The 27,628-nt window shown below is 41.7% G+C and overlaps 2 protein-coding genes across 14 annotated transcripts in view; one reads left to right on the forward strand and one right to left on the reverse strand.

Annotated features, from left to right (window-relative positions):
- Positions 1-2,257, forward strand: part of LOC127007125 (calpain-C-like) — a 57,672-nt gene extending 55,415 nt beyond the window's left edge. For both annotated transcript variants that reach the window (XM_050877763.1, XM_050877764.1), the window contains exon 17: positions 12-2,257. In XM_050877763.1, the coding sequence (XP_050733720.1) occupies positions 12-38 (27 nt within the window). In that variant the 3' untranslated portion in view covers positions 39-2,257. The remainder of the gene's footprint in view (positions 1-11) is intronic.
- Positions 2,258-2,717: 460 nt separating this feature from the next.
- Positions 2,718-27,628, reverse strand: part of LOC127007127 (uncharacterized) — a 60,757-nt gene continuing 35,846 nt past the window's right edge. For 4 of the 12 annotated variants that reach the window (XM_050877775.1, XM_050877769.1, XM_050877776.1 and 1 more), the window contains 4 exons: positions 11,406-11,526; positions 10,324-10,722; positions 9,824-9,972; positions 6,323-9,171 (listed from right to left, as the gene is read on the reverse strand). In XM_050877775.1, coding sequence (XP_050733732.1) covers positions 8,910-9,171; positions 9,824-9,972; positions 10,324-10,722; positions 11,406-11,507 — 912 coding nt within the window. In that variant the 5' untranslated portion in view covers positions 11,508-11,526 and the 3' untranslated portion in view covers positions 6,323-8,909. Of the gene's footprint in view, positions 4,309-6,322; positions 9,973-10,323; positions 10,723-11,405; positions 11,604-18,339; positions 18,450-27,628 lie in introns of those variants that run through there. The other 8 variants (XM_050877774.1, XM_050877773.1, XM_050877768.1 and 5 more) reach the window with 7 other exon arrangements.

Below are 27,628 nucleotides of genomic sequence, written 5' to 3' on the forward strand. Positions count from 1 at the left end.
TTCTTTTCCAGTGGCTGAAGAATGCACTGATGTGCTGAGGCAGAGTCCTGGTCCATCGTGCTTCCTCTGTTTCCCACTGGTGCTGAGGATGATAAGAGACAGAGTTAATAAGCCCAGGGTTACTGTACATTAGGTGTACAATTATGTTTAACATGTAAATAGTTTCAATGATCATTGCTCCAGACACAGTTTTAAAGTCTGTTGTAATTAAGTGCAGACAATGTAAAATAATTAATTTGGCATGGAGTAATGATTATTTACCTGCTTTAAAAGAAGTACTCTCTTGATAATGTTCCACTGTATGTACATTTCATTTTTATAGCAAATTTACATTTATAGATCAAAGACAAAATCAGTGAAGCTGTAGGGTAGAGCAGTGATGATTCAGCCACTTTTAAAAAAAATAAATTTTTATAATTTTTTTAGCATCAGTATAATTTTATTGATCTCAAAATGTTCCTTCATCATTTGACTCTTTAGTTTGTTAATATCACACTTGTAGCTACTTCCAGTATTTTGCAGTGGATGATGAAACACAAGTTTCTGAATTGTACAAACCATCCTTACCCGTGGTAATGGTTCGGACACTTCTATTACTCGGCACAACCTTAACATAACTTAAGGTGGATTAGCTAATTAAGAAGAAATGATCAATTCCAAGATATTTGTATAAGTACAAAATTATCTTTTCAATATTTATAGGAAAAAACAAAAAAGGAAAACTATGATGAAATATCATTTTAACTGGTACAAAATTAATAAAAATCATGAAAAATCAACGTTCGAATCATTCTATATCTATAAAAATGAATGTCTGGTCACACTCCACTTCCAGTACGAGAGCTAAGCATTCGTGTTCTATGGCAATGCCTTTGCCGTGTATCGCTGCTTCGTCATAATAATGCACAATCCACTACTTGCCATATTTTTTAAATGAAAACTTATGATACAACCTAAAAGTATCATATAGGTAGGAGGTGAAAAAAAAAAAATAACCTGCATTAAAAAGAACAATGCCCTTAAAGTTTTGCACCTTCACACAAGCTCTTACAACCCTCAGTCCCATATGTTTTATAATAATTGTGATGTCCGAACCAACCCACTGTCTGAATCGTAACTGCTCTCCCTTACTATTTGCAGGAATGACCAAAGTTTAATAGAAAAAAAAGATTATATCAGTCTAGGCACAATCCATTACTCATTTGATCAAGGTCCAGTGTTACCAAGCATTATTTTATCTGATTACCTTCAGGCAAGTCAAAGAAAATAAAATTTTGTTGGGGGTAACCCAGAGCCTTCCTTTACAAATCTATGACATATCTGGCATTGATATTACTTTAACTATAGTTTTATGTATTAAACTTATCTAAAAGTTTATTACGTGAAGTGATGTTTTTCTGAAGGTCTGAGTTCATTACTGCTGATGAGTAAGTTGTTTGACAGACCCACTTCGGGAAAGTGCTTTGTATGTTTCAGTGATTGACATACTTGTTTCAGGGTTTTGTATATATTATACATAGCTTGCAAATTATTTGAAAACATATTAGCAAATATGTATGTAACAGAACTTTTTAATGCACTATGCACAATTATTAATGGTTTTATAAAATGTGTAGCCATCAGATAAACAAAATATGAATTTTATATAGATATTGTAGTCTAGTCAATGCACTGAGAGGAATTCAGTCTGAAATTTGCATGGTTTTGTTTTAAACAAATCAGTATGTGAAATTTCTTAATTTGAAACTGGACTTTCATAACTTTATTTAGGAAAAAATACTGAGAGAGAGAGAGAGAGAGAGAGAGAGAGAGAGAGAGAGAGAGAGAGAGAGAGAGAGAGAGAGAGAGAGAGAGAGAGAGAGAGAGAGAGAGAGAGAGAGAGAGAATACACACACACACACTGTTTGTTCATTATAAGCACCCAGTGCTTCCCATTGTGAATAATTACTTTAATGACAGCATCACTGAGCCAATACTGACATTTTGTAAATTTCAAAATTGGTGAGTCTGGAGCTTCAATATACCTGCACAATTCTGGTGCTTCACTATACCTGCACAGTTTTGACTACATATAACTCAATGTTTGTATCCTTAATATGGCTACAATGTATGTATTCTGTATAAAGATTAAGTGATAGCTAATATATACTTAAATTTACACACTCAAATTTATATGTAAATACATGTATATAAATTAATATAAGAAAATTTTATATTGCCAGTGTCAATAATTAACAATAAAAACAAACATGGCTAATGTGAAATATTCTTTTTCCTTCTTGTTCACCATAATCACACAAAATATCTGGAAATATATCCAGATCATGTATACCAAGGTTTTCACTCAGCCCTACTGACGGTGGCTCCCTCAGCCATCAAACTGGATCTGAACAACAATTAGTCTAGTTTTGCTGAAAACGGCTGAGAACATCAAGTGAAACAACACTGAAAATGTGGTATAACCCATTAACATAATATAAAATAATCAAACTCTTGCTTTACCATTTCTATATACAAAAATTTCACAGTGAAGCCTACAGAAACCAAACCTGAATAAAAGCAGAGGTGGGCGCGGTACTGAAAAGTTAGTAGTGTGGTTGTGGTAGTGAGGTACTTTTTCTGGAGTAGTACGGTTGTGGTAGTGCGGTCCCATTTTTTTCTTTCCCAGTGCGGTACACGGTGTGTGGTAGCGGTAGTCAAAATAAAAAATACTTCAGTGCATATCCTGGCTATCCAAACAAAGAAAACATGCTTAAAATAGTACAATGAAAAATTGGCCGGCACCGCGCAGGTTAAAGAAGACTCGCAGTGTAGTAGTTTAGTCTGTCTATCTAGTATTTAATTTTGAGCAATAACTGAAAAGTCAGAATGACTGAATCACTGATTCTGATGACTGATACCGATTGACTGATTGAGTCCGATTCACTGTAAAAAAAAAACATTTCTGTGAGTATGCCACGCTGCAAATGTCGTCTTCGATAGTTTTCAAAGTACTACAAAAAAGTATCACAGGATTTTTTAGTGCGGTCGCGGTAGTGTGGTATTTTCAGAAATTTTGTGGTAGTGCGGTACTTTTTTGTGATGCAGTACTACCGCACTAAGTACCGCACTTGCCCACCTCTGAATAAAAGACATCCTAGCAATAGAGTCTGGCACAAGTCTTTGCTTTTTTAAACTGACCTCTTACGGTTTCTATCCTTCTCTTTGTTCCTTTATCTCCAGTTTCCTTTCTGGTTGTTCTATCTCCGCTGTGGTAGACAGTCACTGTTTTTCCCCTAAACCTACCAACAGTGGTATTCCACAGGGCTCTGTCCTATCATCCACTCTCTTCCTGTTATTCATCAATGATCTTCTTTCCATAACAAACTGTCCTATCCATTCATACGCTGACGACTCCACTCTGCATTTTTCAACTTCTTTCAACAGAAGACCCTCTCAACAGGAATTACAAGACTCCAGACTGGAGGCTGCAGAGCGCTTAACCTCAGACCTTGATATCATTTCCGATTGGGGTAAAAGGAACCTCGTGTCCTTCAATGCCTCAAAAACCCAATTTCTCCATATATCAGCTCGACACAATCTTCCAAACACCTATCCCCTATTCTTCAAGAACACTCAACTGTCACCTTCTTCAACACTAAATATCCTCGGTCTATCCTTAACTCAAAATTTTAACTGGAAACTTCACATCTCCTCTCTCAGTAAATCAGCTTCCTCGAGGTGTATCATCTCCGCCAGTTCTTCTCCTCCGCACAGTTGCTATCCATATACAGGGGCCTTGTCCGCCCTCGTATGGAGTATGCATCTCACGTGTGGGGGGCTCCACTCACACAGCTCTCCTGGACAGAGTGGAGTCTAAGGCTCTTCGTCTCATCAGCTCTCCTCCTCTTACTGATAGTCTTCTACCTCTTAAATTCTGCCGCCATGTTGCCTCTCTTTCTATCTTCTATCGATATTTTCACACTGACTGCTCTTCTGAACTTGCTAACTGCATGCCTCCCCCCCTCCCGCGGCCTCGCCACACACGACTTTCTACTCAAACTCATCCCTTTACTGTCCAAATCCCTTATGCACGAGTTAACCAGCATTTCACTCTTCATCCCTCATGCTGGTAAACTCTGGAACAATCTTCCTTCATCTGTATTTCCTCCTGCCTCCTGAACTCTTTCAAGAGGAGGGTATCAGGACACCTCTCCTCCCGAAATTGACCAATCTTTCGGCCACTCCTCTTGACACTTGGTAGGTGCAGTGAGTAGCAGGCTTTTTTTCATTAATTTTTTTTTTTTTTGCGTTGAACTGCTTCCTTTACTGTAAAAAAAAAAGCAAGAGATTATAACTATCACAGTATCATCATGACAGAGTAATGGGTAAGTTGTAAAAAGAAGACAATTATTGGCCCAGATTTAAAGGGCATAAAGTAGGTGCAGTCCCCCGCACAGAGCCAAGTGGAAACACTACACTGGGTGAAAAATTTGCTGAACAAGTAAAAATGTCTGAAACACACGGGTGTTATGGGAGATGGAAGTAAATGGACTGCCAAGGATGGAAGATAAAGAGGATTGTTAAAAGTTGTATTGCAAAAGCCACAGGAGAGATGTCATTGAATGAAGTTTGTCACACGTGTGTTCTATACATTATCAAGACAGGTTAATTTAATTGATAATAGAGAGTGGATGATAGAGAAAGGCTTGAGGAACATCACTATAATATATATAGTTATTGATTTGGGATAACCGTAACCTCTGTTTTGGTAGCAACAGACGCAAGTACAGAGAGAAAATTAGAAAAAAGAAAGTTCAAAAAGCTAAAATTTTTAAAATAATCAAAAGCTTTTGAAATGTCGAAGGTTAAAAAAAAAAAAAAAAAAAAAAAAAAAAAAAAAGACACTAAAGACAGGATGAGCAAGAATCACTTAGGAAGGCAAAATCACCAGTGGATACATATGTATCCTATGTATACTAATCAGTTTGCTAGAGCTAAATGTAGCAAGATATTTCCAGAAATTTTATCTTGTTGAACTGACCAACTACTACTACTTAAGTCTACTTCTACCACTTTTACTAATACTACTTCTTGAACCACTGTTACTACTACAACCATCATAATTATGGGCTACTGCTACAATAGCAACCATGACAACTATTACAACTACTACAACTATGATTACTACTACTACCACTACCACTACTACTATTGCTGTGGCAGCTGTCAATGTTGCTGTTAGTGTGATATTAGTGATCTCAGTGCTGTAACTAAAGCAGGACCAGCAGCAGCAGAAGCAGTAATAAAAGTAGTAGTAGCAGTAGTAGTAGTAGTAGTAGCAGTAGCAGTAGCAGTAGTAGTAGTAGTAGTAGTAGTAGTAGTAGTAGTAGTAGTAGTAGTAGTAGTAGTAGTAGTAGTAGTAGTAGTAGTAGTAGTAATAGAGTAGTAGTAGTAGTAGTAGTAGTAGTAGTAGTAGTAGTAGTAGTAGTAGTAGTAGTAGTAGTAGTAGTAGTAGTAGTAGTAGTAGTAGTAGTAGTAGTAGTAGTAGTAGTAGTAGTAGTAGTAGTAGTAGTAGGAGTCACAGTAGTAGCAGTTGCTGTTTTTTTTTTTATCTATAGCAGTAGCACATGTAGCAGCAACTGTAGCAGTAGTAGCAGCACCACTACTTGCTCTCTAAATGTTCATATTTATTAACAAAACAACATTGCAATTTCCTAAGCAAAGTTTCAAACAGCTTTCTGGAGCCTATGTAGCAAATTGTAAGTTATATACAAACTGTTAACATATAGGTTCATAACAGTCTTGGGATATCTCCTGCAACATTTAACATCATCAGACTGGTCAGCATAAGTTTTTTCAGCAATATTTCCACTAGATTGTTTTCCAAAGCCTAAGACTATAGCCACTAGTGGAATGTTACCTAAGCAGTGACGCGGAAAACTCTATGGACACAGCCAGCCATATTTACATTACTAAATGGCTCCCAGGATGGAATACAGCAAACACCAAACACCCCAGGGCATTACCACAAGCCATAACCAATGTTTGTAAACTTAGTTTCGCTTCTGAGTTGCTCTGTAGTACATGTTTATATCTGGTTCTTTCCTTTGCTGCACCTACTAAAGATTTACTCTACTTCATTATATTAATCATATGCTAGCAGGACAGGTAATGATAACAGTATGCAGTTCTTACATCATGATGAACCTTTCTCCTTTCCGTCACAACCATTCATTCATTCCTCCACAGTCACTCCAATATTCACGATCCAGTTAATTAAAGTATTATAAAATTGTTTAAAAGCAAATTCCATTTTTGGCAAGTATGGGAATCATAAACATGTGTACAGATATTTATTAATTTTACAGCATGATACATTTCTCTCTCCACTTTTTCGTGCTCGACACACGCAGACTCACACAAAGTCGCAGCTTTGGTGATGAATAGTCTTGCTCATTTTGCCTGTACTGGCCTTGGTTTTCAAGTACTGTGAGGCATATTAGTCTGCAACACTAGTGGTTTCTGCAGTGGTTATAATTTAATCAGCTCTCGTCCTTCCCTTCCTAAGCCCACTATGTCTGCACATCAATGCTGGCATTTTTTAATTGGTACTGAAGAATCCAATACATATATACATTACATAATGCATACACACACATATACTTACATGGATACATACATAGTACATGCATGCATATATGAATAGGGTACATTACTGGCATGCATACATTCATACACACATACATACATACATGCATGCATGAATCTCTACATTCATACATAAATCCAGCATCTGAATGAGCATAAACATTTAAAATGTCTGTTCACAAATTGGAGTAATTCTCTCTCTTTCTCTCCTCCCCCCATGAATAATGCACTATTATTTGTTATCTAAAATCAATGTAATTACAGTCACGGTTCTGTTTGGATTGTGGATGTTCGTGGCACCTGGGTGTCTTGCCTGCCAGCATGTCAAGTGAAGAATTTTAAAGAAAATGCTTTAATCTATATTATCACAGTCTGAACTGCTGACGTAATTTTTTTTTTAGAGTGAGATATGAATGAAATTAACATATTCATGCACACCCAAGTCAATCTTATGTATTTTATTCACAGCAAAACTGCAGGCATATATGATTTCACCATGTTATCATGAAGGGCTCTGTGCAGCCATAACACAGATGTGAGGCTCCTGTATTCTTTTTGAAGCAGCTTGTTCTTTACATTATTGTCTTGCCTTTGGTTTGTGTCTTTTACCATAAAAGGTAGTCATGAATAGATCATCCACTAAACTGTTGTAAGTCAACTATGGAATTCAAAATAACTTGTCCCTGAACTTTAAAACTTCAAACACAAGTTCAAAACAGCTCTGCCAAAATATTTAATTGCTTCCTAACAAAGTTTGCAGCTCAAGATCAATGGCAAGTCCAAAGAGCAGCAAATTATTGAACAAATACAGTTCAGTCCCACCGTCTCCTTGTTATAAAAAAAAAATCAAACAGATAACATTTGCTATAGCCTGAAAGTCCACAGCTCGTGCCAAGAGATCAAAGGACCTTAAGACACAAAACAGCTCAGCCCTGGTAGAAAACAACCCTCTCTTCCAGCGTTCAAAACAACCAAACCAGTTCCAGTCTGAATTCAAAGCAGCGACTCCTTGGAAATCATTATATCTCCTCTCCTCTCCAAGAAGAAAAAGAAAAAGAAAATTCTAAACTTCTGATAATCAACATCCTTCATGATAATCCTGCAGAATCTAAACAGACTGCAGCACGAGTCCTAGAAACTTTCCCATAATTGACAGTAGTAATAGCATGAATAGTATGAATAGAAATGACAATGATAATAATAATAATAATAATAATAATAATAATAATAATAATAATAATAATAATAATAATAATAATAATAATAATAATAATAATAATAATAATAATAATAATAATAATGATGATAAGGATAAAAATAATAACAACAATGATCTACTACTACTGCGACTACAACCAATCATCATCATATTGTTAATATCATAGATGTTCATTTTTATGCAATCAGCTCTGTGAGGCATGATTCTTTTTCACCGCTAAAACTGACACATGACTCGTTGAAAAAAAAAAAAAAAAAAAAAAAAAAAAAACACTTTGCTGAATGTAATGTGCATCACCACAATCAATAACTACTGAAGGTATCTTGAACATTGCTTTTTTTGTTTTTCTTCCATCTTGCATGAAACATTAATATGAAGTATTGATTAAAGCATGAAAAATCTATATAATTGTTATCAGGCATTAGCGACTTATTTTATGTGGCTGCCATCACCAACATTACTGCCAAAACTACCACCAGCACTACAGCTTGTTCCATTACTACACCCACCACTTCCATCACTACGACCCTTTTACTACAACTACTATTGCTATTACTACAAAACTCGTAGCACATTTCACTGACTAGTCTCATGGAATCCTATAACCGCTGAGTCAGTCTCTCTCCTCTCCTTTTTTCTCTTGGTCCTGGACGAGGTTCATGAGGTGTGCTATGACTGTTGCCGTCAGGCTCTGAAAATACCAGCATGCTAATGATCACAGTCACTGTTCTATAAATTCACACTTCATCTTGCATATATTCCCATAACAATCTCACAAATACAGACAACTTCATGTAACACAGTTAAAGCTTCAAAAGAAAAGCAACTGGAAATCTTATGTCAATGTGGCAGGATGGTTGTCGGTGGCATGCTTTTAGGGATGGGACAGTTTCTGGAAAAGTTGACGATGCTGGAACGTTCCTGTATGTAGTTTATACTAGTTGATCCATAACACGAGGTAACATTCAGTACATTTGACACACACATGAACGACACAGTCATATTCACGTAGAAAATAGTGCTTTACAATGATGATTACTATCAAAATAAGTAATATCTTTTAAGCTATAAATTTCTGCCAAGGTTTTTTGTTACACAGTATATAACAATGCAAAATACATTTTATAGTAGAAATTTCTTTGATCTTTTCGACGAGATAAGTAACAGAACTAATTTTCTGTGACTCACAAACATGCGCTACAGTTGATTTATAAGCTTCACAACGAAACACGTTCAAAGACAAACCCAGTGAGTATTGCAGGGCTACAGGACTGACTGTACTCTCCATGAAATAATGGTGAAGATCCCAGAGCTCACAGCAGCTGTATTAAGAGGCAACATGAAAAGCAAGTTGAAGGAACAATTTCTAGTAGCTAAACTGAAAAATGACCTCCAAGAATTGCTGAAATGGCAGGGGTGCTTTACAACAGTGGAGGTTACATGGAAGTTTACAGTCTTCTGGCAGCAGAGGTCACCCATCTCCAGCCTGACTAAATTTACTTTAACCCATCTTTGTTCACCTCTGCGGTGCAGTGACTGGCATGCTTAGTTATGAATCCACAGGACTGGGTTCGATCCCATTCTGGCCCGTTCTTCCTCCCTTTCAAGCTGATCAGTAAATGGGTCCCTCGGGAAATCTGGTGAAGATAAACTACGGTAACCCAGATGATACACTGGCCCAGTGTCCTGAGGTAATAGATTCCTACCCATCTCAGGATCAAGGGCTGAGGTGACGGAAATAAGTGCTGATGCAACACGTGGCTATAAAGTAGGCCCACAACTTCATCTTTACCTTAGTATCCTAGTTCAGACCTCCACAGTCCAGTGTGGCTCAAAATAACAAGGCACAACTGCCAAGTTTCAAAGTTTTTAAGAATACACAATATATATAAAAAAAATGAACAAAGCACTGTTGCTGGAGTATTGAAGGCAGATTAGGACGATTTGTGGATGGGTGAAAGTTTAACCATCGACCTGGTTCTTCGGGTAGATTGAAGTGGTGGAGGTGGGCGGCTGCCAAGGGCACTGCGGCCCAGGAGGGGGGAGGGCAGGTCCCGGATGGAAGGAGAGGAGCACTTGCGGGGGGGTGTAGCCAAACCACCGTCCTCATCTGGCACCCATTCCTGCATAGGGATGGAAGGAGAGGAAGTGAAACTTCTGGGTATGTGAAGTAAGCACTTTTTGAGAAGGAAGAAAAAGAAAAGTGAAACTTTTGCATTAATGAAAGGAAGGTTATGTAACTTATAGGAAGAGTTATTTGATTACCACAAGGTTTATGTATAACTAGCAAAGATTATGTTAGGGAGTGTTGAAGAAGATGATATTCTTTTAAGTCCCTTCAGGGAAACATTTTTTGTGTATTTGGTGGGGCAAGGATGAAATTACTTATTCAGTCTTAGTGTTTGAGCAAGAGGTTTATGCCTTGAGTTGTGTCTGAGAGAGGTGGCGCCAAGGCCAGGCATATTGTGCTTTACCTGGACGGCGTCGGCCCCACCTTGGGCCCGGTAGGTGACCAGCTTTGGGGGGGGCGTGAGGGCTTGATGGAGGGCAAGAGTCTCAGTGGCAGCAGAGGCCAGGCACCGGAGGGAGATGGCAGAGGTGGGGGTGGAGGTGATATTCTCAGCGGACACAATGGCATGTGGCGGGGGAGGCGAGCCTCGGCGGGGGGCGGTGTTGAGGGTGATCTTGGGCTGCGAGGCCTCCAGTGAGGGGTCAGTGGGGCGGTAAACAGTGCGCTCCTCCTCACCACCGCTGCCCTCCTCCTCCCCCACACTGTCCACACTGAGGCCGTAGCCGCAGTCACTCCGCCGAAGCCCTGATGGCGGTGGCGACCCAATGAAGTGTGACGCTAACTCATTTTCCAGCGGACTCGCCTGAGGGAAGAGGCTGATGAGGAGCAGCAATGTTTCATGATGATGATGATGAAGTAATGAAAAAAAATGATTATAATAAAACTATGTACTATTACTACAACTGCTACTCCTGCAACTACTATTACTAATACTATTATACTTGTGCTACTGCAGTATTGGTGATGATAATAGTAATAGTAATAATAATAATGTAATAATAATAATAATAATAATAATAATAATAATAATAATAACAATAATAATAATAATATCCAAATTAATGATAGTTAGCACACCTTAAAAATAACATTGCAGCTGCTATCTGTTTGAGTAAATTAGAGTATATGAAAAAAACAAAAATAAGTTTAATGTTCAATCAGGATAATGCTTTACAGTGTGTGTGTGTGTGTGTGTGTGTGTGTGTGTGTGTGTGTGTGTGTGTGTGTGTGTGTGTGTGTGTGTGTGTGTGTGTGTGTGTGAAAATGAACTGAGTATGAACAAGAAGAATTAATAGGGTGTAGAAGGGAGGGATAAAAGTGGAGGGGAGTTGTCAAGTTTCAAAATGGAAAAATAGGTGACGACGAGGTTAGAAAAATGGTGTGTGTGTGTGTGTGTGTGTGTGTGTGTGTGTGTGTGTGTGTGTGTGTGTGTGTGTGTGTGTGAGAGAGAGAGAGAGAGAGAGAGATCCCCTCCCCCCCACTTACCGCAATGGCCGGGGTGCGGGGCTTCTGGGCGAGGGGCGGCAGGGCGTGTGGCTTGCGTCGCTCCTCGCCACCCTCGCTACTGCTGGACCGCCCGCCGCCCATCACATCCCCGCCCTGAGACCTGCGGAGAGACACGCTGGTGAGGCTCAGGGGGGCGCGGGAAAGGCGTGGCGAGGCCGTGTCGGAGGGGGCGTGTGCCTGCAAACAGTGACCGTGGGGGAGGGATTTACTATTACGGGATTGTTGTGCTGGGTTCAGAGTGCACTGTAATAATGCTCTCTCTCTCCTCTCACACACACACACACACACACAGAAGCAGGCAGTGGCGGATCTAGAAAATAATTTTTTGGGGGGGGCACTTAATTTTATATATCAGTGACAGCCGTAACAAAATTTTCAATTAGATCACCGTTGGTCAGTTCACGGTGAACGTATAATTTTGAAAGCCCATTCAATCTCTCCTCACCCATAGTTGACCGTCTGTACGATTTTATATATGTTTAAGTGTAGAAAAACTTCGTTCAGCTGTAGCAGATGGAATGGGCAAAGTGGCATAAATAAGTAATAATTTCTTTGTAACAGGATAATTTTGTGAGCACTGCTCATATGTATCAAGTACAGTATTTGGCAAGGAGCTTTTAAGAACAGAAACATGGACTAGCAGGCAGCAGAAAGCCTGTTGGCTAAATACTAGGCTGCCTGCTTTCAGTGATTTAATCAATCCGTTTGCCACAGGAGTGGCATGCAGGGAAGGATTAAAGCACTTGTGTACCTACTCTTGGATACGTTCAGTTCACTCCCGATGCAGCAAAGTGGCGATCAATGCGTTTCTTGAAGGAGTTGATGGTCTCTGCGCTAACCACTTTCGCAGGAAGGCTGTTCCAGTGGCGAACAACTCTATTCGAGAAATAACTCCTGCCGATGTCGGTATTGCATCGCTTTGCTTGAATTGTTTTTCCGTTGTTTCTTGTTCTCAGGTTAGTTTGTAGCGTGAAGAGTTTGGAGTGATCAACGTTGCTGAGCTTGTTCAGGTACTTAAAGACTTGTATCATGTCTCCCCGCAGTCATCTCTTTTCCAGCGTGAAGAGTTTGAGTCGCTCGAGTCGTTCTTCGTAGGGCTTCGTCCTCAGTGGTGGTATCATCTTCGTGGCGCGGCGCTGTACTCTCTCAAGTAATTCAATGGCTTTCCTGTAATATGGAGACCAGAATTGCACGGCGTATTCCAGGTGGGGGCTTACCAGCGAATTATACAATGATAACATACCTCTCGGCGTCTTGTATTCGAAGTTCCTCGCTATGAACCCAAGCATTGTATTGGCTTTCTTACAGGCGGACTTGCAGTGTTTTGTTTGTTTCAAGTCACTGCTGATGGTGACCCCGAGGTCTCTTTCCTCTTGCACTACATGTAGTGGTTCGCCACCCATGTGGTATGTGTGGTTGCTGTTTCTGGATCCGATATGCATTACTTTACATTTGGTAGTGTTGAAGGACATCTGCCATTTTTCTGACCACCGAGTGATCTGGTCCAGGTCTCTCTGGATAATTTCGCAGTCTGCCATCGTGAGGGCCTTCCCACCCACCTTTGTGTCGTCGGCAAATTTGGAAAGATTGGATTTTAATCCTAGTTCTAGGTCGTTGATATATTTGATGAAGAGTATGGGTCCCAGCATTGACCCCTGTGGCACTCCACTTGTGACCGGGAGCCACTCGGAGGCCTGTCCGTTGAGTACAACTCGATGTTTTCTTCCAGTGAGCCAGTCTTTGATCCACGCTGTCAGATTGTCGCCTAATACCGCTGACTTGAGTTTCTTGAGGAGTCTTTCGTGTGGCACTTTGTCAAAGGCTTTTTGAAAGTCGATATATATAATACCACTGGGGATATGATTTCCCAGTTTTCATAGATGCCTTGGAAGAAGTCCAATAAATTGGTTAAGTATGAGCGCTTATTCCTGAAACCGTGCTGAGCATCGGAAATGATGTTGTTGTCTTCAAGGAACCTAACGAGTTTGTCTCAGATGATCTTCTCGAGGATTTTTCCCGCCACTGAGGTCAAGCTGATTGGTCTGTAATTTAGGGCCACGCTTTTGTCTCCCTTTTTGTAGATCGGTGTTACGTTCGCTTGTTTCCAGTCTTTCGGGACTTTGTTTTGTTGTTGTGACAGATTGAAGATGGCGGTGATCTCCACATTCTGAATTCAGTGACATAATCATGTAAATCATCCAGGCCCAGAATTAGATCATAGTCTTTGTACATCAACAGCGACCAGCCGCAGCTCTCTGAGTCTCTCCCCCTTGTCCAGTACCCGCCCGAAACGCGTACTAGACAAGTCAGCGAGGCGAAACTCGCAGAGCGTGATAAACTGTAGTGTAGATACTTGTTCTGGGAGAGTATTTCACGTATTTTTTCTTCTTTTTAGCTTTAAAAGACATGTTAACGCGAACTAGAAGATAAAGATTCATTTATGCATTTTAATAATAATGATAATAATAATAATAATAATAATAATAATAATAATAATAATAATAATAATAATAATAATAATAATAATAATAATTAATTAATTCCGTTATTAAATATTATAATATTTTATATAAGGGGGAGCACGTGACCAGGTGCCTCCCCCCCCCCGGATCCGCCACTGGAAGCAGGCACACACACACACACACACACACACACACACACACACACACACACAGAAAAAAAATATGTTAAAGCTATTAGCAAATGGTTACAAAGAAAAAGAATGCACACAACCGCACGCACATAGGAAAAAAAAAATATATAAAACCTATCAAAAAATTGGTATTATAAAGAAAATGTGTAGCGCGGAAAGTTATTATGCCCGTCAAATGCAGACGCCTGAAGAGTACATTGTTATATTGAGAACGTGCTGCGGCCATAACGTGAGTAGAGAGAAAAAAAGGATAGAACTTCTAGGACGGTATCAATTGAAGGGCTTATAACCTGGCGGGAATTGATTTTGTAGGTACTATTTATAATCTTCTTCGGATTCTTTACAGGAGTAGCGAGTAGCGGGCTTTTTTTTATTGTTTCCTTTTTTTGTGTGCCCTTGTGCTGTCTCCTTTGCTGTAAAAAAAAAAAAAAACATCGCTATTTTGACATTTTTGTGGCTCTGCAGGACGAGATCCCTCCCGTCTACACACGAAAGAATATGTTCAAGTAAGCGTTTTTCGTCTTGTTTGAAACCCACCAATGAAGAAAGTACAGAAGGGTTTGAGTGTGTGATTTTTTTTTTTATCTGTGCATCAGTTTTACGTGTTTTGACCTATTTTTTTTATTATTCCAACTCTCTTATTGTATTTTCTTATTATTCCAACTCTCTTATTGTATTTTTCTATTATTTAAACTCTCTTATTGTATTTTCCTATTATTCCAAGTCTTACTGATTTTTCTTATTATTCCAACTCTTATTGTATTTTCTTATTATTCCAACTTTCTTACTGTATTTTCCTATTATTCCAACTTCCTTATTGTATTTTCCTATTATTCCAACTCCCTTATTGTTTTTTTCCTATTATTCTAACTTTCTTATTGTGCTGGGAGTTGCGTGTACAGCGTCTCGTATATAATAAAAATATAAACAGTTTACCCACCTAGTGTAAACATGGCTCAAAGCAAGTCACTAGTAAGAACCACTTCCTCCACCTCAATTCCATGCAAAGCGCTACCACAAAGCGTTAGAATGAGTTATGGATATCCACAATGAGGCAGCGTTCACAATAAGGAAGTTCTGTATAAAGAAACTGAACGTATCGACGAGTACTACCTGGAAGAGCAAGAATCATATAACTGGCAATGTCAGTAACGTAGACACGGAACAGAAAAATCACTAGAATATACCAACAAACCAAACCACCAAAACAAAAATACCCGAGGAGGAAAGAAACACCCAAGAAACGCCTTCAAAGCAGAGTGATACGACTGGAGGGGATGATGACATGTTTACTAGATACAGTCCCGGGGAGGCGAGAGCGAGGGCGTACCCACAGCGTCTGAGAACATTAACAGTGAGTGACCTACTTCTGTGTGTGAAAAATGCAGCGGGTAGAAATGTCAGGCACGTGGAGGACTTCAGAACATAGTGAGCTAAGGGAGAATGGGTATTTTATAAAGAAAGGGAGGGACCAGGAGAAGAGGGAAGGGGAGGGGGAGAGAATATCATGGTTTGTGAAGGAAGAGGAAGAAGGAAGCGAGTATATACGTCTGTGTGTAAAGATGAAATGAAGAGAAAAGAGAAGGAAGAGAGTTATGCAAGTTCGTGAAGGAAGAGGAAAACGAAAGAAGAAAGAAATATGGTTAGTGAAAGAAAAGGAAGAAAGAAGTGGGTATATGCTATGCGTCTGTGTGTTAGGATGGAATGAAGGGAAAAGAGAAGGAAGAGGTTAAGTTGGTGAAAGAAAAGGGAAAAACGAAAGAAGAATATGTGAAGTTTACGGCGGAAATAAAAGGACGAGACAGAAAATGAAACAATGTGAATTACTCTGAAGGAATGAGAAAAAACTGATGAAAAAATATGTATAATGTTCTGGATCCAGGAAAGAGACAAAAAAAAAGTAACAAATACAACGTTGAAAAATGATTCGTCTTCTTCTATTTACGACGCAATCTCTCTCTCTCTCTCTCTCTCTCTCTCTCTCTCTCTCTCTCTCTGAAGCGCACAAGGTCACAGTATTGATGTCGCTGAAAACACTTCAGTGGCTTATAAAACTAAGAAGAGAGAGAGAGAGAGAGAGAGAGAGAGAGAGAGAGAGAGAGAGATGACAAATGAGAGGCTGTACAGAACGAACGCCTGATCTCTCCCGGGTAACATTTTTCACTTCTATTTTTTTCCATTTATTTTTTCGCCTCCCCCCGTAAGCTGCTCAGGTCGACAACACTCCGTCACTTTCAAACGCAGGAGCGGTAGATTGCGTCGTGATTAAGTGGCCTACATACGCTATCATTATTTACCACCACACAACAACAACCACTACCACTACCACCACTACCTCTACTACTACCACTACTACTGCTCTCCCTGCTCATGTTGATAAAATGGGCAACGTTGAGAGGCAGCCGGAAGATGAATGAAAAAAAGAAAAAGAGAAGGATGCGATGACTGAGAGAAAGAGCATTAGGTGAGGCAAGGCTCGGAAAGATGAAGAATAAATACTGAAGGGAAGCTGATGCTGTGTAGAAAGATGAAGGTGTGTGTGTGTGTGTGAGAGAGAGAGAGAGAGAGAGAGAGAGAGAGAGAGAGAGAGAGAGAGAGAGAGAGAGAGAGAGAGAGAGAGAGAGAGAGAGTGAGTCAGTCAGTCCGGTCTGTAAATGCGTAGTTTCTAGCGGGAGAATTTTCAGGGGGAACTCTAGGGAATCAGACCATCATGGAAACAAGTGAAAAAAACACGAAAGACGATGCGAATGAATGGAGCAAAAGGAGAAAGGAAAATAATAAGGAAACAACAACGAAGATAAAACTGCGACGTAAGAAAGAAAAACAAAACAAAAAACAAATTAAATGAATACGAAATACTCTTACATACGTAGCAACACATGACATTAAACACAAAGACAAATAACAAGAAGCGGGCGGAGGAGTTCAATGTTTCCAGATTGTACTGAGATGCTGAGTGAGGAGCAATCGAGATCTTGCTTTGTGGTGGAAAAGATAAATAAAAGGAGGGAGATAAGAACCGAAACGTGACAGGATGTAGGTAGTCGAGGTATTATATGAAGATCTGATAAGAGAGAGGGAGAGAAAGAGAGCGAGAGAGAGAGAGAAAGACAGAGAGAGAAGAGTGTGGCAACGCGGGGAAGACACCGAGGGAAAATAAAATACGAGACGCCGAGGAGATGAAAAATAAGGAGAGCTGAATTTGAAAACACATCGCGAAGATATTGATGGTGTGGAGGTTGACAGGATGAAGGGAATGGCGAAGAGAGAGAGAGAGAGAGAGAGAGAGAGAGAGAGAGAGAGAGAGAGAAATATAAATGAAATATCCTTTAATATCACAGAGGAGCTTCATTCACGCAAATTCTATACGTGCTCTAACAGTAAATAAGCTACACATGACTGGCTGGATTTAGGTCTTGAGCAGGCAATGGGAAGTAAAATATAAATGTGGTGAAAGGAAATGGCGTGCGAATAAAGCTTGAGAGAGGAACGATATACTTGTGATGAAATCGGGGTGTGTAATATGGCTGGCAACAGAAGCAAGGAGATAAAACTATTTCTCGCGGATGAGTCAGAGGTAAGCCTGTCTTGAATGGGTCCTCATTCTCACAACTACTTCTTTTCTCATTTCCTTCCCTTCCACACCTATCCTCTTGAGCAACAGGCAGACAGAAAGACACCTATCTACCTACCCACCCACTAACACATCCACAGCCACACCCCATCGAGCAATACACCCACCTCGATCTCAGCTACCTACCTACCACCCTCCTCGCCTACCCACCGAGCTCTCTGCCGTCCTGTTGGTTTGTTTTAGTGCCGCAGACGTGATCGGTGGCCCGCGGGGACATAACTTTTGCAGGAAGGCGGAGGAGGAGGAGAGAGAAGAGGTAAAAGTGGATGATATAGTTGGAAAATATGTATATGGTCTGGGACAATCCAATTTCCTTGTGTGTGTGTGTACGAGAGAGAGAGAGAGAGAGAGAGAGAGAGAGAGAGAGAGAGAGAGAGAGAGAGAGAGAGAGAGAGAGAGAGAGAGAGAATGGAATGAACATGAATGAAGCAAACAGGAAAAACAGAGACAACAGACAAAACAAAAACAACAACGACAAACATTACATCACAGCAACAACAACGACAACGACAACGGAGGAATAGAAAGAAAGGCGACGAAAAGGATGAGAACGAACACAACAGATGACCCGGGGGAGATAGGGAGGGACGAAAAACGGATAACAACACCCAAACACCCAAGGGCACCTGTGAATAGCTTAGTCTCCCATGAACAGGTCGGAGGAAGGCGAGGGACGGCAGGTAAACACGCACCCCTCACGACGGTCGACGGGTGACTGACTCGAGCCGTCATCGTGTGTGCCCTCGATGCTTATTGATCAACCCCTCACACGTTTCCCTCCCCTTCCTCCCCCTTCCCCTTCCTCCCCTTCCTCATGCTTCCCCTACCATGTCTGTTTATCCCCCTTCCTTCCCTTTCCCTCTTCTTGTTATCTATCTCGTTCATTCTCCCACTTTCTATCTCTATTATCTTCCCCTTCCTCCTCTTTCCTTCCTCTCCCGTACTGTCTACCCCTGTCTCTCTGCCCCCCCCCGTCTCCCCTTCTCGCGCCCCCCTCCTAACGTGTTGCTTCTTTCTTTCTTTGTCCGACTCTTCCTCTTCCCCTCCCTCCCCTGTCTCATTTTCTCTCTTCCTTCTTCCCTGTTTGTTGTTCTCTCTCCTGTATTATCTTCCCTTCCTTTTGATACCCCTCCTCCTCCTCCTCCTCCTCCTCCTCCTCGTCATTCGTTTCCCCCACCTGTTGTGTTCTCTTTCCCCTCATCCCCATCCAGTTCTCCTCCTCCTCCCCTTGATACCCCTTCTCCTACTCCTCCTCCTCTCCCTTCTTGCACAAAATACCAATTCTTCTGTTTCCTTCCCCGTCCTTTCATCTTTCCCAGACTTATTCCTCTTCCACTCTTCACCTTCTCATAAAATAGTAGGTACTGTTCCACCTTTGTTTCCTTGCCTAATGGCCTTGGCTTTCTCTCGTCTCCTTCATTCTTCACATACCACGAAAGGAACGCAGATACAACAGGGTGTGGTGGTGGTGGTGGTGGGGTTAGTGTTGTTGTTGTTGTTGTGGTTGGTGGTGGTGGTAATGGCGGTGGTATTGGTTGTGGTAGTGGTGTTTCCCTACACGTAACCTACCTAGCCATGCAAGCACACACACACACACACACACACACACACACACACACACACACACACACACACACACACACGCAAGCTGAGTTGCATGAAGAGCGTTAGTCGATTGCGATGCATGTTTAATAGTAGCGAATTCCTGGCTGTGTGTTTCCAACTTCAATTATTATTATTATTATTATTATTGCTACTATTGTTTTGTTGTTACATTACTACAACTATCAAGTCTACTACTACTACTACTACTACTACTACTACTACTACTACTACTACTACTACTATTACTACTACTACTACTACTACTACTACTACTACTACTACTACCACTAACGGCAACCGCAGCCATCATTACTTCCTTCATCAAATGCCTAATGACGGCTGGCGTGCGTGCGTATATGCGCCCTACAGGTGGATTGAATATTGGCCTGAAATACGAATGTCACTCCCAGGGACTCAAAGCATTCCACACACAGTTATTGGCCCCGTTCGTAATTTGGCGTCCGGTGAAAGAACTTGAATATCAATTATGTTATGATTAGTGAGACAAAGTGGGAAGTGTTTTGTGGATAACGCCGGTGTAAAGCTGCGCCATTTGGACCTTTTTTTCTATCTCTCATTTTCAAGCGGTATCTGTGACGGACGAGGTACAGGCAGCTAGTGTACGAGAAGCACTTTTAGACATACAAGTACTTTTGAGCATTCTTTTTGAGCATTCTTTTTGAGCATTCTTTTTGAGCATTCTTTTTGAGCATCCTTTTCGAGCATTATTTTTGAGCATTCTTTTTGAGCATTCTTTTCGAGCATTCTTTTTGAGCATTCTTTTTGAGCATTCTTTTTGAGCATTCTTTTTTAATATACGATATAAAAACGTTGAGGCGGTAACATTATAAACATATGACATATCCCACGTAGTCTATTATTCGTGGAATAATGAAATGAATTGTAAAAAACGAACGTCACAGATATAAATGCTTACAACAAAAGGGACGACAGCGGCCTATATAATATTATATATGTGGAAAACTCTGAGGCACAGGTGTAATTGTAAAGATGTGTGAGATTTACAACGGAGACCTTAGCGTTATAATGAAATGAGTTAAAAAACCGCGTCATACATATGAATACCAACAACAAAGCGGACGACAACGGCCTGTGTGATGCAACATACGAGGAGCACACTGAGGTGATATCATTTCATACACGTGACACTTTCCTTAAAAAAATGAGTAAAAGATAAAAATGTTAACAATAAAGGGGACGGCAGCGGCCTATAATGTGACATACGAAGAGAGCGTTGAGGCGGTACCGTCATAAACCTAACTTTTTCAGCTTGGCCCAGTAATTACATCTTAACGAAATGAATTAAAAACATTAACATACGAGAAAAAACATTACTAGCTGGTGACATTTTCAGCGTGGTTTTGTGTTATAATGAAATGAATTAGAAATGAAACGCCCTAGATATAAACACCAGCAACAGAGGGGTCGGCAGGGGCCTGTGTGGCGCGGCACCCGAGCAGCGGCCGGCAGAGCGCCATCGCCGGGCCCGGGGCTGTCCTGACACACCCTTGTTGCACGCGCACCCTCGCCCAGGAAGTCGCCGGCTGCCTTGATTTACACCACTGTTTCAACTCCTAGTCAATATCAATCTCCACTTCCTGGAAAAATGACGCTTCGGGAGTCTCAATTTATTGGATATTCAATGTACGATGCGTTATTTACAAGGGTTAACTCAGGTCACACATCCACAAGGGTGCCGATGTAGTGGGATCCCAAGCTCTTGTATCAGTCAGTCAGTCAGTCAGTCAGTGTACAAAAGTTCCGACCTGTATCCGAATTTCTAGGAAAGCGTTTCAATCGGAAATTCTTTTGTGTTTGTTCAGCAAAATCTCATTGAAAAGTAATCCTAGGCGCAAGGCAGGTCAGGGAGGTGGGTGAGGTTAGTCTGGCCACTCAGGTTATTGCAGGGGCCAGCAGATTATTTTTTTCACATGTATTATTTTTTCATGGAGTCCCCAACAGACGCAGCGCACACCCTAGAGGCTCAGTGACCTATATGAATAAAACAGTGGACAAGAAGAGCCATTTATTCAACCCTGAACTGCTCCTCGGGGCCTCAGCATCTCGGGGGTGGCCCTTCACTTCCGGGTCCTAAAAGCCTGTGGTTGTAACATTATAAGGTCCAGCGACGCTCCTCTCGTGATAACCCCCCAAAATATACTCAATGATAATAAGGACAAAACAAAAACAGTAATAGTAATAACGGTCATAACGACAGCAGAAATATCAGTAATAGTAATGACGGTGCTAGTAGAGGTAATGATATTAGTAATAGTTATGATAGTGCTAGTATAAGTAATAACAATGAGACCAATAATAAAATCTGGTAGTATTCATTTAAATACTCCAGCGTACTCACTACCAGTATATCATTCTCATTTTTTTTTAATCAAGGGTATAGTGAGAAAAGGAAGTGGGTCATTGGGGTAGGTAGAGGTCGGGGAGAAGGAAAGAGTGTGAGAGTGTAAAATCACCTTCCTTTCCCCCTTTCTCCCCCTTGCAACAAACGCAGAAAATAGACAGCCGCACACACCACCTCCCTCATCATCGTCATCACCAAGGCGACCGTCCAATCAGTATCAGGTCTTCATGTTCCTCTCAACAGGAAGGGACCGGAGGAACATAACAACTGATTACTTTCTTGTTCATCTGTTCATCCCTTTGGCTTGTCTTTTCTCTCTCTCTCTCTCTCTCTCTCTCTCTCTCTCTCTCTCTCTCTCTCTCTCTCTCTCTCTCTCTCTCTCTCTTTTACTTCCCTCTCTCTCCTTGGGGTCATATTTTCAGAGTTTCCCCTTCATTACTTCTCCCTCCTCTTCTTCCTCGTCCTCTGAACTTAATTTACCCACTTTTCCTTCTTGGCTTTTTGGTCGAAACACTCTCTCTCTCTCTCTCTCTCTCTCTCTCTCTAATACCCTGGCGGCTTTCCCATCTGGTATTAGTTCCTTGTAAGTTGATCAACTCCCCTCTCTCTCTCTCTCCTCTCTCTCTCTCTCTCTCTCTCTCTCTCTCTCTCTCTCTCTCTCTCTCTCTCTCTCTCTCTCTCTCTCTCTCTCTCTCTCTCTCTCTCTCTCTCTCTCTCTCTCTCTCTCCGTTAAATTGACCGTCTGATTCACGTTTCGATTCATGTTCGCCACGCGTCACTGATCCACTTGTCCTGTCCTTCCTTCCGCATGATGCCCATTGAAGTTTTTCGCTCATCCGTTCTTCCCATCGAAGTGATAAATCTAATTCCCCGCACTTTATTCTCACCATTTCATCCTCTTTTCATGTTTTTCGTATTGAGCTTTCTTTCCCTTCCATTTTCTATTTTTCACGTAAGTCTTCCTTTTCATTTTCATATTTTTTTAAACTGTGGTTACAAAAAATACTGTTTCCGTCTCTTCCCCGTCTTTCATTCCTTTCACCTCTTTTCTCAACGTCGACAGCTTTTTCCTTTTCATTTTTTATCCTTCGTCCCATTTTTTTATTTTACTTTTCTACCACTGAGTATAAAAAATAAGGCTTCCATCTTTTCCTTCTATTTATTATTCCTTTCACTTCTTTTCTCAAGGTCTATACAGCTTGTTCCTTTCCATTCTCTATCCTTCGTCACAGCCTTATATTTTTACTTTACATTTTCTACCATTGCGCATATGAAAACAAATCATGCTGCTTTCTTTTTCCTGTCTTGTATTCCTTTCCCTGGCTTCTACAAACTTCGAGACAGCAGTTCTTTTCGTTTTATGACTCTTAACATTTCTCACGATCATTCGGACCCTTTGGCAGGCAGCGTTGTTGTCATGGCCACTTTCATTTACAGCAATTTCAATTTCAAGTCCCTCGACCCCTGAACGATGCTGGGACACGCCTTGAACCAACACACGCCTCTTTAACAAGACTAATTCCGTGTATCATGTTGCCGGACCCCGCCCAGGGATTTACCACCACTGGCTTTTCTCTCCTCCTTAGCGCCTCTTTACTAAGCGTAGCGTGCACTCACTTCATCTTCTGAAACACGCAGGTACAAATGGAATGATGATATAAACGTCATAAGTACTAGCATTTACTGGGCTCGTTGGCAAGGGTGGTGTTGCGTTGCTATGTGCCATGTGTCTTCTGAAAACTAATGGAGTCTATATTTTTTTTCCTCAATGAGCGACGGTGTGTTGAACGGCCTCATCATTCATTTAACCCGCAAGAATTATGGGTGACTATTTTTCTTTTTAGAGTTTGAACACGTAACTCTTATTATCCGCCTTCCTCCACTCTCCTCTCCCCTTCGTTTGTTACATCCAAGATTTTTTCGTTAATGGTTTTCGTATTTATTCCTCGTTCAGGCTTCTATGTTTGTTTGATGTTACTGAACTGATAGAATAACATGACGTCTCCTTTCATCGCTAAGTAACTGCTGATAGATCTGCTTTAAATAACAGCACAAAACACACACACACACACACACAGAGGCTGGTTGTTACGCAGCTGCTTCAACCACGCACTCTCCTCCTATATCGACCATCCACCCACCCACCCACACACACACACACACACACACCCACCCACACACACACACACACACACACACCCACACCCACACACACACACACACACACACACTCTCTCTCTCTCTCTCTCTCTCTCTCTCTCTCTCTCTCTCTCTCTCTCTCTCAGCAACAACATCCCATTATTAATCTCCGGCACAGGACTGACTTCCATTTCCAGCGCCGTGAATGTGTTTTCCACCTTTTCTCCTCTTCAAACTTTCTTTAATTCAATCTTCTATTTCTTCTTTTATAGCTTTTTTTCTTTCTGTAATGATTTTTCTGACCGTTTTTTCAGGCTGTCTATCTATCTGCACCTTAAAGTCAGTTCTGCTCTGTGTTGTAATTCAAAATCTTCTTTTTTCTTCTCTATGGCTTTTGTTCTCCCTTTATTCGCCCCTGTCCTTTGTCTTTTAGTACTTTATATTATCTTATTTTAACGTTTTTGTGCTCATCCTTTGTTAATCACAGTAACAGCCTCCCTCATTCACTAACTATATACTTAACCAATGAATAACTCACATTACTCTTCTTATTCCATTATCATTTCCTAGCGATGCATTCCTCTTATGTTTGCCACTCCCATTTCATATAACAGGACGTCTTTTCCCGTATTTACCCGCAGCCAGACAGGAAGGGAGGATAAACAATGACAACTTTCTGCTCCGCGTGGCCCTCGTCCCAACTTTCGTCCCTAAACTTTATAGTCGGGCGGACCCTCCATTTATCGAGAGAAAAGACAATAGGTTACTCTCCGAAGATGTCGTGCGTATAGTTTTATTTACACTGCCACTCGTCTTTTCTGCGGGAACAGGGGACGCAAACACTATAACCAACGTCTCTCTCCTCCTGTCACCAATCCCTTCCACGTAGAGATCTCAAGCGCTCTTACCAGTCTTCCACTTGATTCTTCTACACAAACAGAAGAGCCGTAAGGAAAATAACACGGCAGAACACACACAAAAAAGTCTTTCGGTATGGGTAATTCAGTTCCCGGCCCCTGTGTTCTGTATGGAGTTACTTTATATCCATGTTTTGCTTATATGTGGATAGTTTGCCCCCTTCTGAATCTCTTACGCGACGAGGAAAAAAGGGAGATGAGGAAACTATTTGAAAAGGGAAACTGGATACTCACAGACAGCTGGAAATGTATATAGAGTGCTCGTGTGTATATCTAGAATAGAGTTATGTTTCCCTTGGGCGAGTCAGTCAGTCAGTCAGTCAGTCAGTCTCTCTCTCTCTCTCTCTCTCTCTCGGACGCAACTCCTCTGATGTCTTTCCACGTCTTCCGGCTGAGCTCAAGCTTTTCAACACCTAGGCTTTTCCTTTCCATTACTCTATTCACGTTCTCGTTATTCTTTTACTCACATCTCACTTACTCCTCTTTCTTCATCTCCTCCATCTCTTCTTTTATCCTCCTGCTCACATTTTACTCATTCTTCCCCTTCCTCCACCGCCATCGCCTCTTCTTATTCTCCTCTTCACATCTTACTTATTTCTCCTTTTCCTCCGCCCTCACCACCTCTACCGTTCTCCTTTGGCCTCTTTCCCGCCATATTACAGATTCCAGTTTCCATTCCTATACGAGCGAGTTCTCAGAGGTTTTGATACTTTCCTCTTCAATTATTTTTTTCTCTAATCTTTCTCTAATCTTTACTGTTCCATTTTTGTCTCTTTCCCGCCACAGTTTGCATCCTCATTCCAGTTGTGAACACTTATGGAGGCGAGTTCTCAGAGGTTTTGATTTTTTCCTCTCCGATCCATTTTTCTCTAACATTTTCGAGAGAGAGAGAGAGAGAGAGAGAGAGAGAGAGAGAGAGAGAGAGAGAGAGAGAGAGAGAGAGAGAGAGAGAGAGAGAGAGAGAGAAGTGTATATGCCGTGGCTGCTCACTAACATCTCACCTTTAGCAGTAAGCATAATAACATATACACATTTCCTTGCTTCCTGTTCGGCGCGACTGCGTATTTACGGCCCTTTGTGCCTCGGCGGCCTGGAGAGACGAACATGGCTATTTAGCTCCCCTCGCCTCCTGCCACGCCCTTCACCCGCCTCACCCTCTACGCCAACTCTCCCTTCTCTTCACCCAAGCCTGTTGTGAGCTGCCTTCCCTTCAATTCACTTCCTCTTACCTGCGACACATTTTTCTACTCTACACCCTCGACGTCCCCTTTCCCTCCGGTATCTTACGTCTTACCTACTCATCAACTATGCCTCGTGTGACCTGCTTTCCCTTCAATTCGCTTCCTCTTGCCTGCGACACACTTTCCTACCTTACACCCTCGACGTCCCTCTCCCACTGTTTCCTTTACCTCTTCAGCTAAGCCTCCTGTGACCTCCTTTCTCTTTCATTTAGTTCTCTGTGATTTTCCTTTTCATTTAGTTTTCCTCACCTGCAACACACTTCCTCACTCACACCCTGGACGTCCCTCTCCCTCCTTTACCTTCACCTCTACCTGTCTCTTTACCGAAGCATCCTGTGTCCTCCCTTCCCTTCTCTTTAGTTCCCTGTGACCTCCCTTCCGTTCCATTTACTTCTCACCTGCCACGTCCTTCCCCTTTCCACCCTCAGCGCCGTTCTCCATCTGTTACCTTCATCTCTACCTACCTCTTTACCCAAGCCTCCTGTCACCTCCCTTCTGATTCCATATAGTTCCCTGTGATCCCCCTTTCTTTCCATTTGGTTCCCCTCATCTACCACGCCCTTCCCCCACCGCAAAATCTAAACGTCTTTCCCTCCGTTACCTTCAACACTCACTCTGACCTCACTTCCTTTTCATTTTTTTTACAACAAAGGAGACGGCTCAAGGGCAACAAAAGGAGTGCAAATAAATAAATAAATAAATAAAGCCCGCTACTCGCCGCTCCCATAACAGACAATAGTAAAGAGTAGCCAAAAGAGAGGTCAATTTCGGGTGGAGAGGTGTCTTGATACTCTTTAATTTCATGTAACCTCCCATCTCTCTCATTCATTTCCTCTCATCTGCCACGCCCTTCCCTTCCCCACGATATCGCCTCCCCTTTCTCTCCATTACCCTCACCTCTTACCTAAGCCTCTTTTTGCCTTATATCTTTCTACCCTTACCTGCCACTCTTTTCCCCCTCCTCCCTCGCCGGCACTCTCTTACCTAAGCCTCTTTTTGCCTTATATCTTTCTACTCTTACCTGCCACTCTTTTCCCCCTCCTCCCTCGCCGGCTCTCTCCCTCAAAAGCCCTTACCGCACGCTTATCTTCAGCTAAGCCACAGTGTAAACATTTTTTCCTGCTGTTCCTCCCCTTCACCTCTGGGCTGCGGCACACTTACCCCTCCCTCCCTGGTAAGTAGGAACACTGATAATTTTTCCTCACAACACTTACCATTTCCATTTCCCTTCCCCTGTTCTTTCCCTCGCCAGCCTCCCCCTGCTCTTTCCCTCGCCAGCCTCCCCCTGCTCTTTCCCTCGCCAGCCTCCTCCGCCCCCCCTCCCCCGTTAATGCTACCCTCTACGACCCTTATCCGTCCCGCTCCTCTCATTTTTTTCTGCATTTTTTGCCGTCTCGTCTCTGCGGCCGCGGCATATTCTCCCTCCCTCCACGCCCAGGTAATAGGCTTGTCTAAGAGGCGCCTATTAAGTGGAGGTGTATGGCCTGACCTCACGCCAAGGTCACACACACACACACACACACACACACACACTGGGCGTTCGTTAATACACCCTGCTAGAGAGACCCGTTTCTATGGCAATACCTGCACGACCTGTCTGAGTGAATTGACAGAAAACGGGTGAATAATT

Source organism: Eriocheir sinensis, chromosome 34, assembly GCF_024679095.1.
Source record: "Eriocheir sinensis breed Jianghai 21 chromosome 34, ASM2467909v1, whole genome shotgun sequence".
Classification (NCBI taxonomy): Eukaryota; Metazoa; Arthropoda; class Malacostraca; order Decapoda; family Varunidae; genus Eriocheir; species Eriocheir sinensis.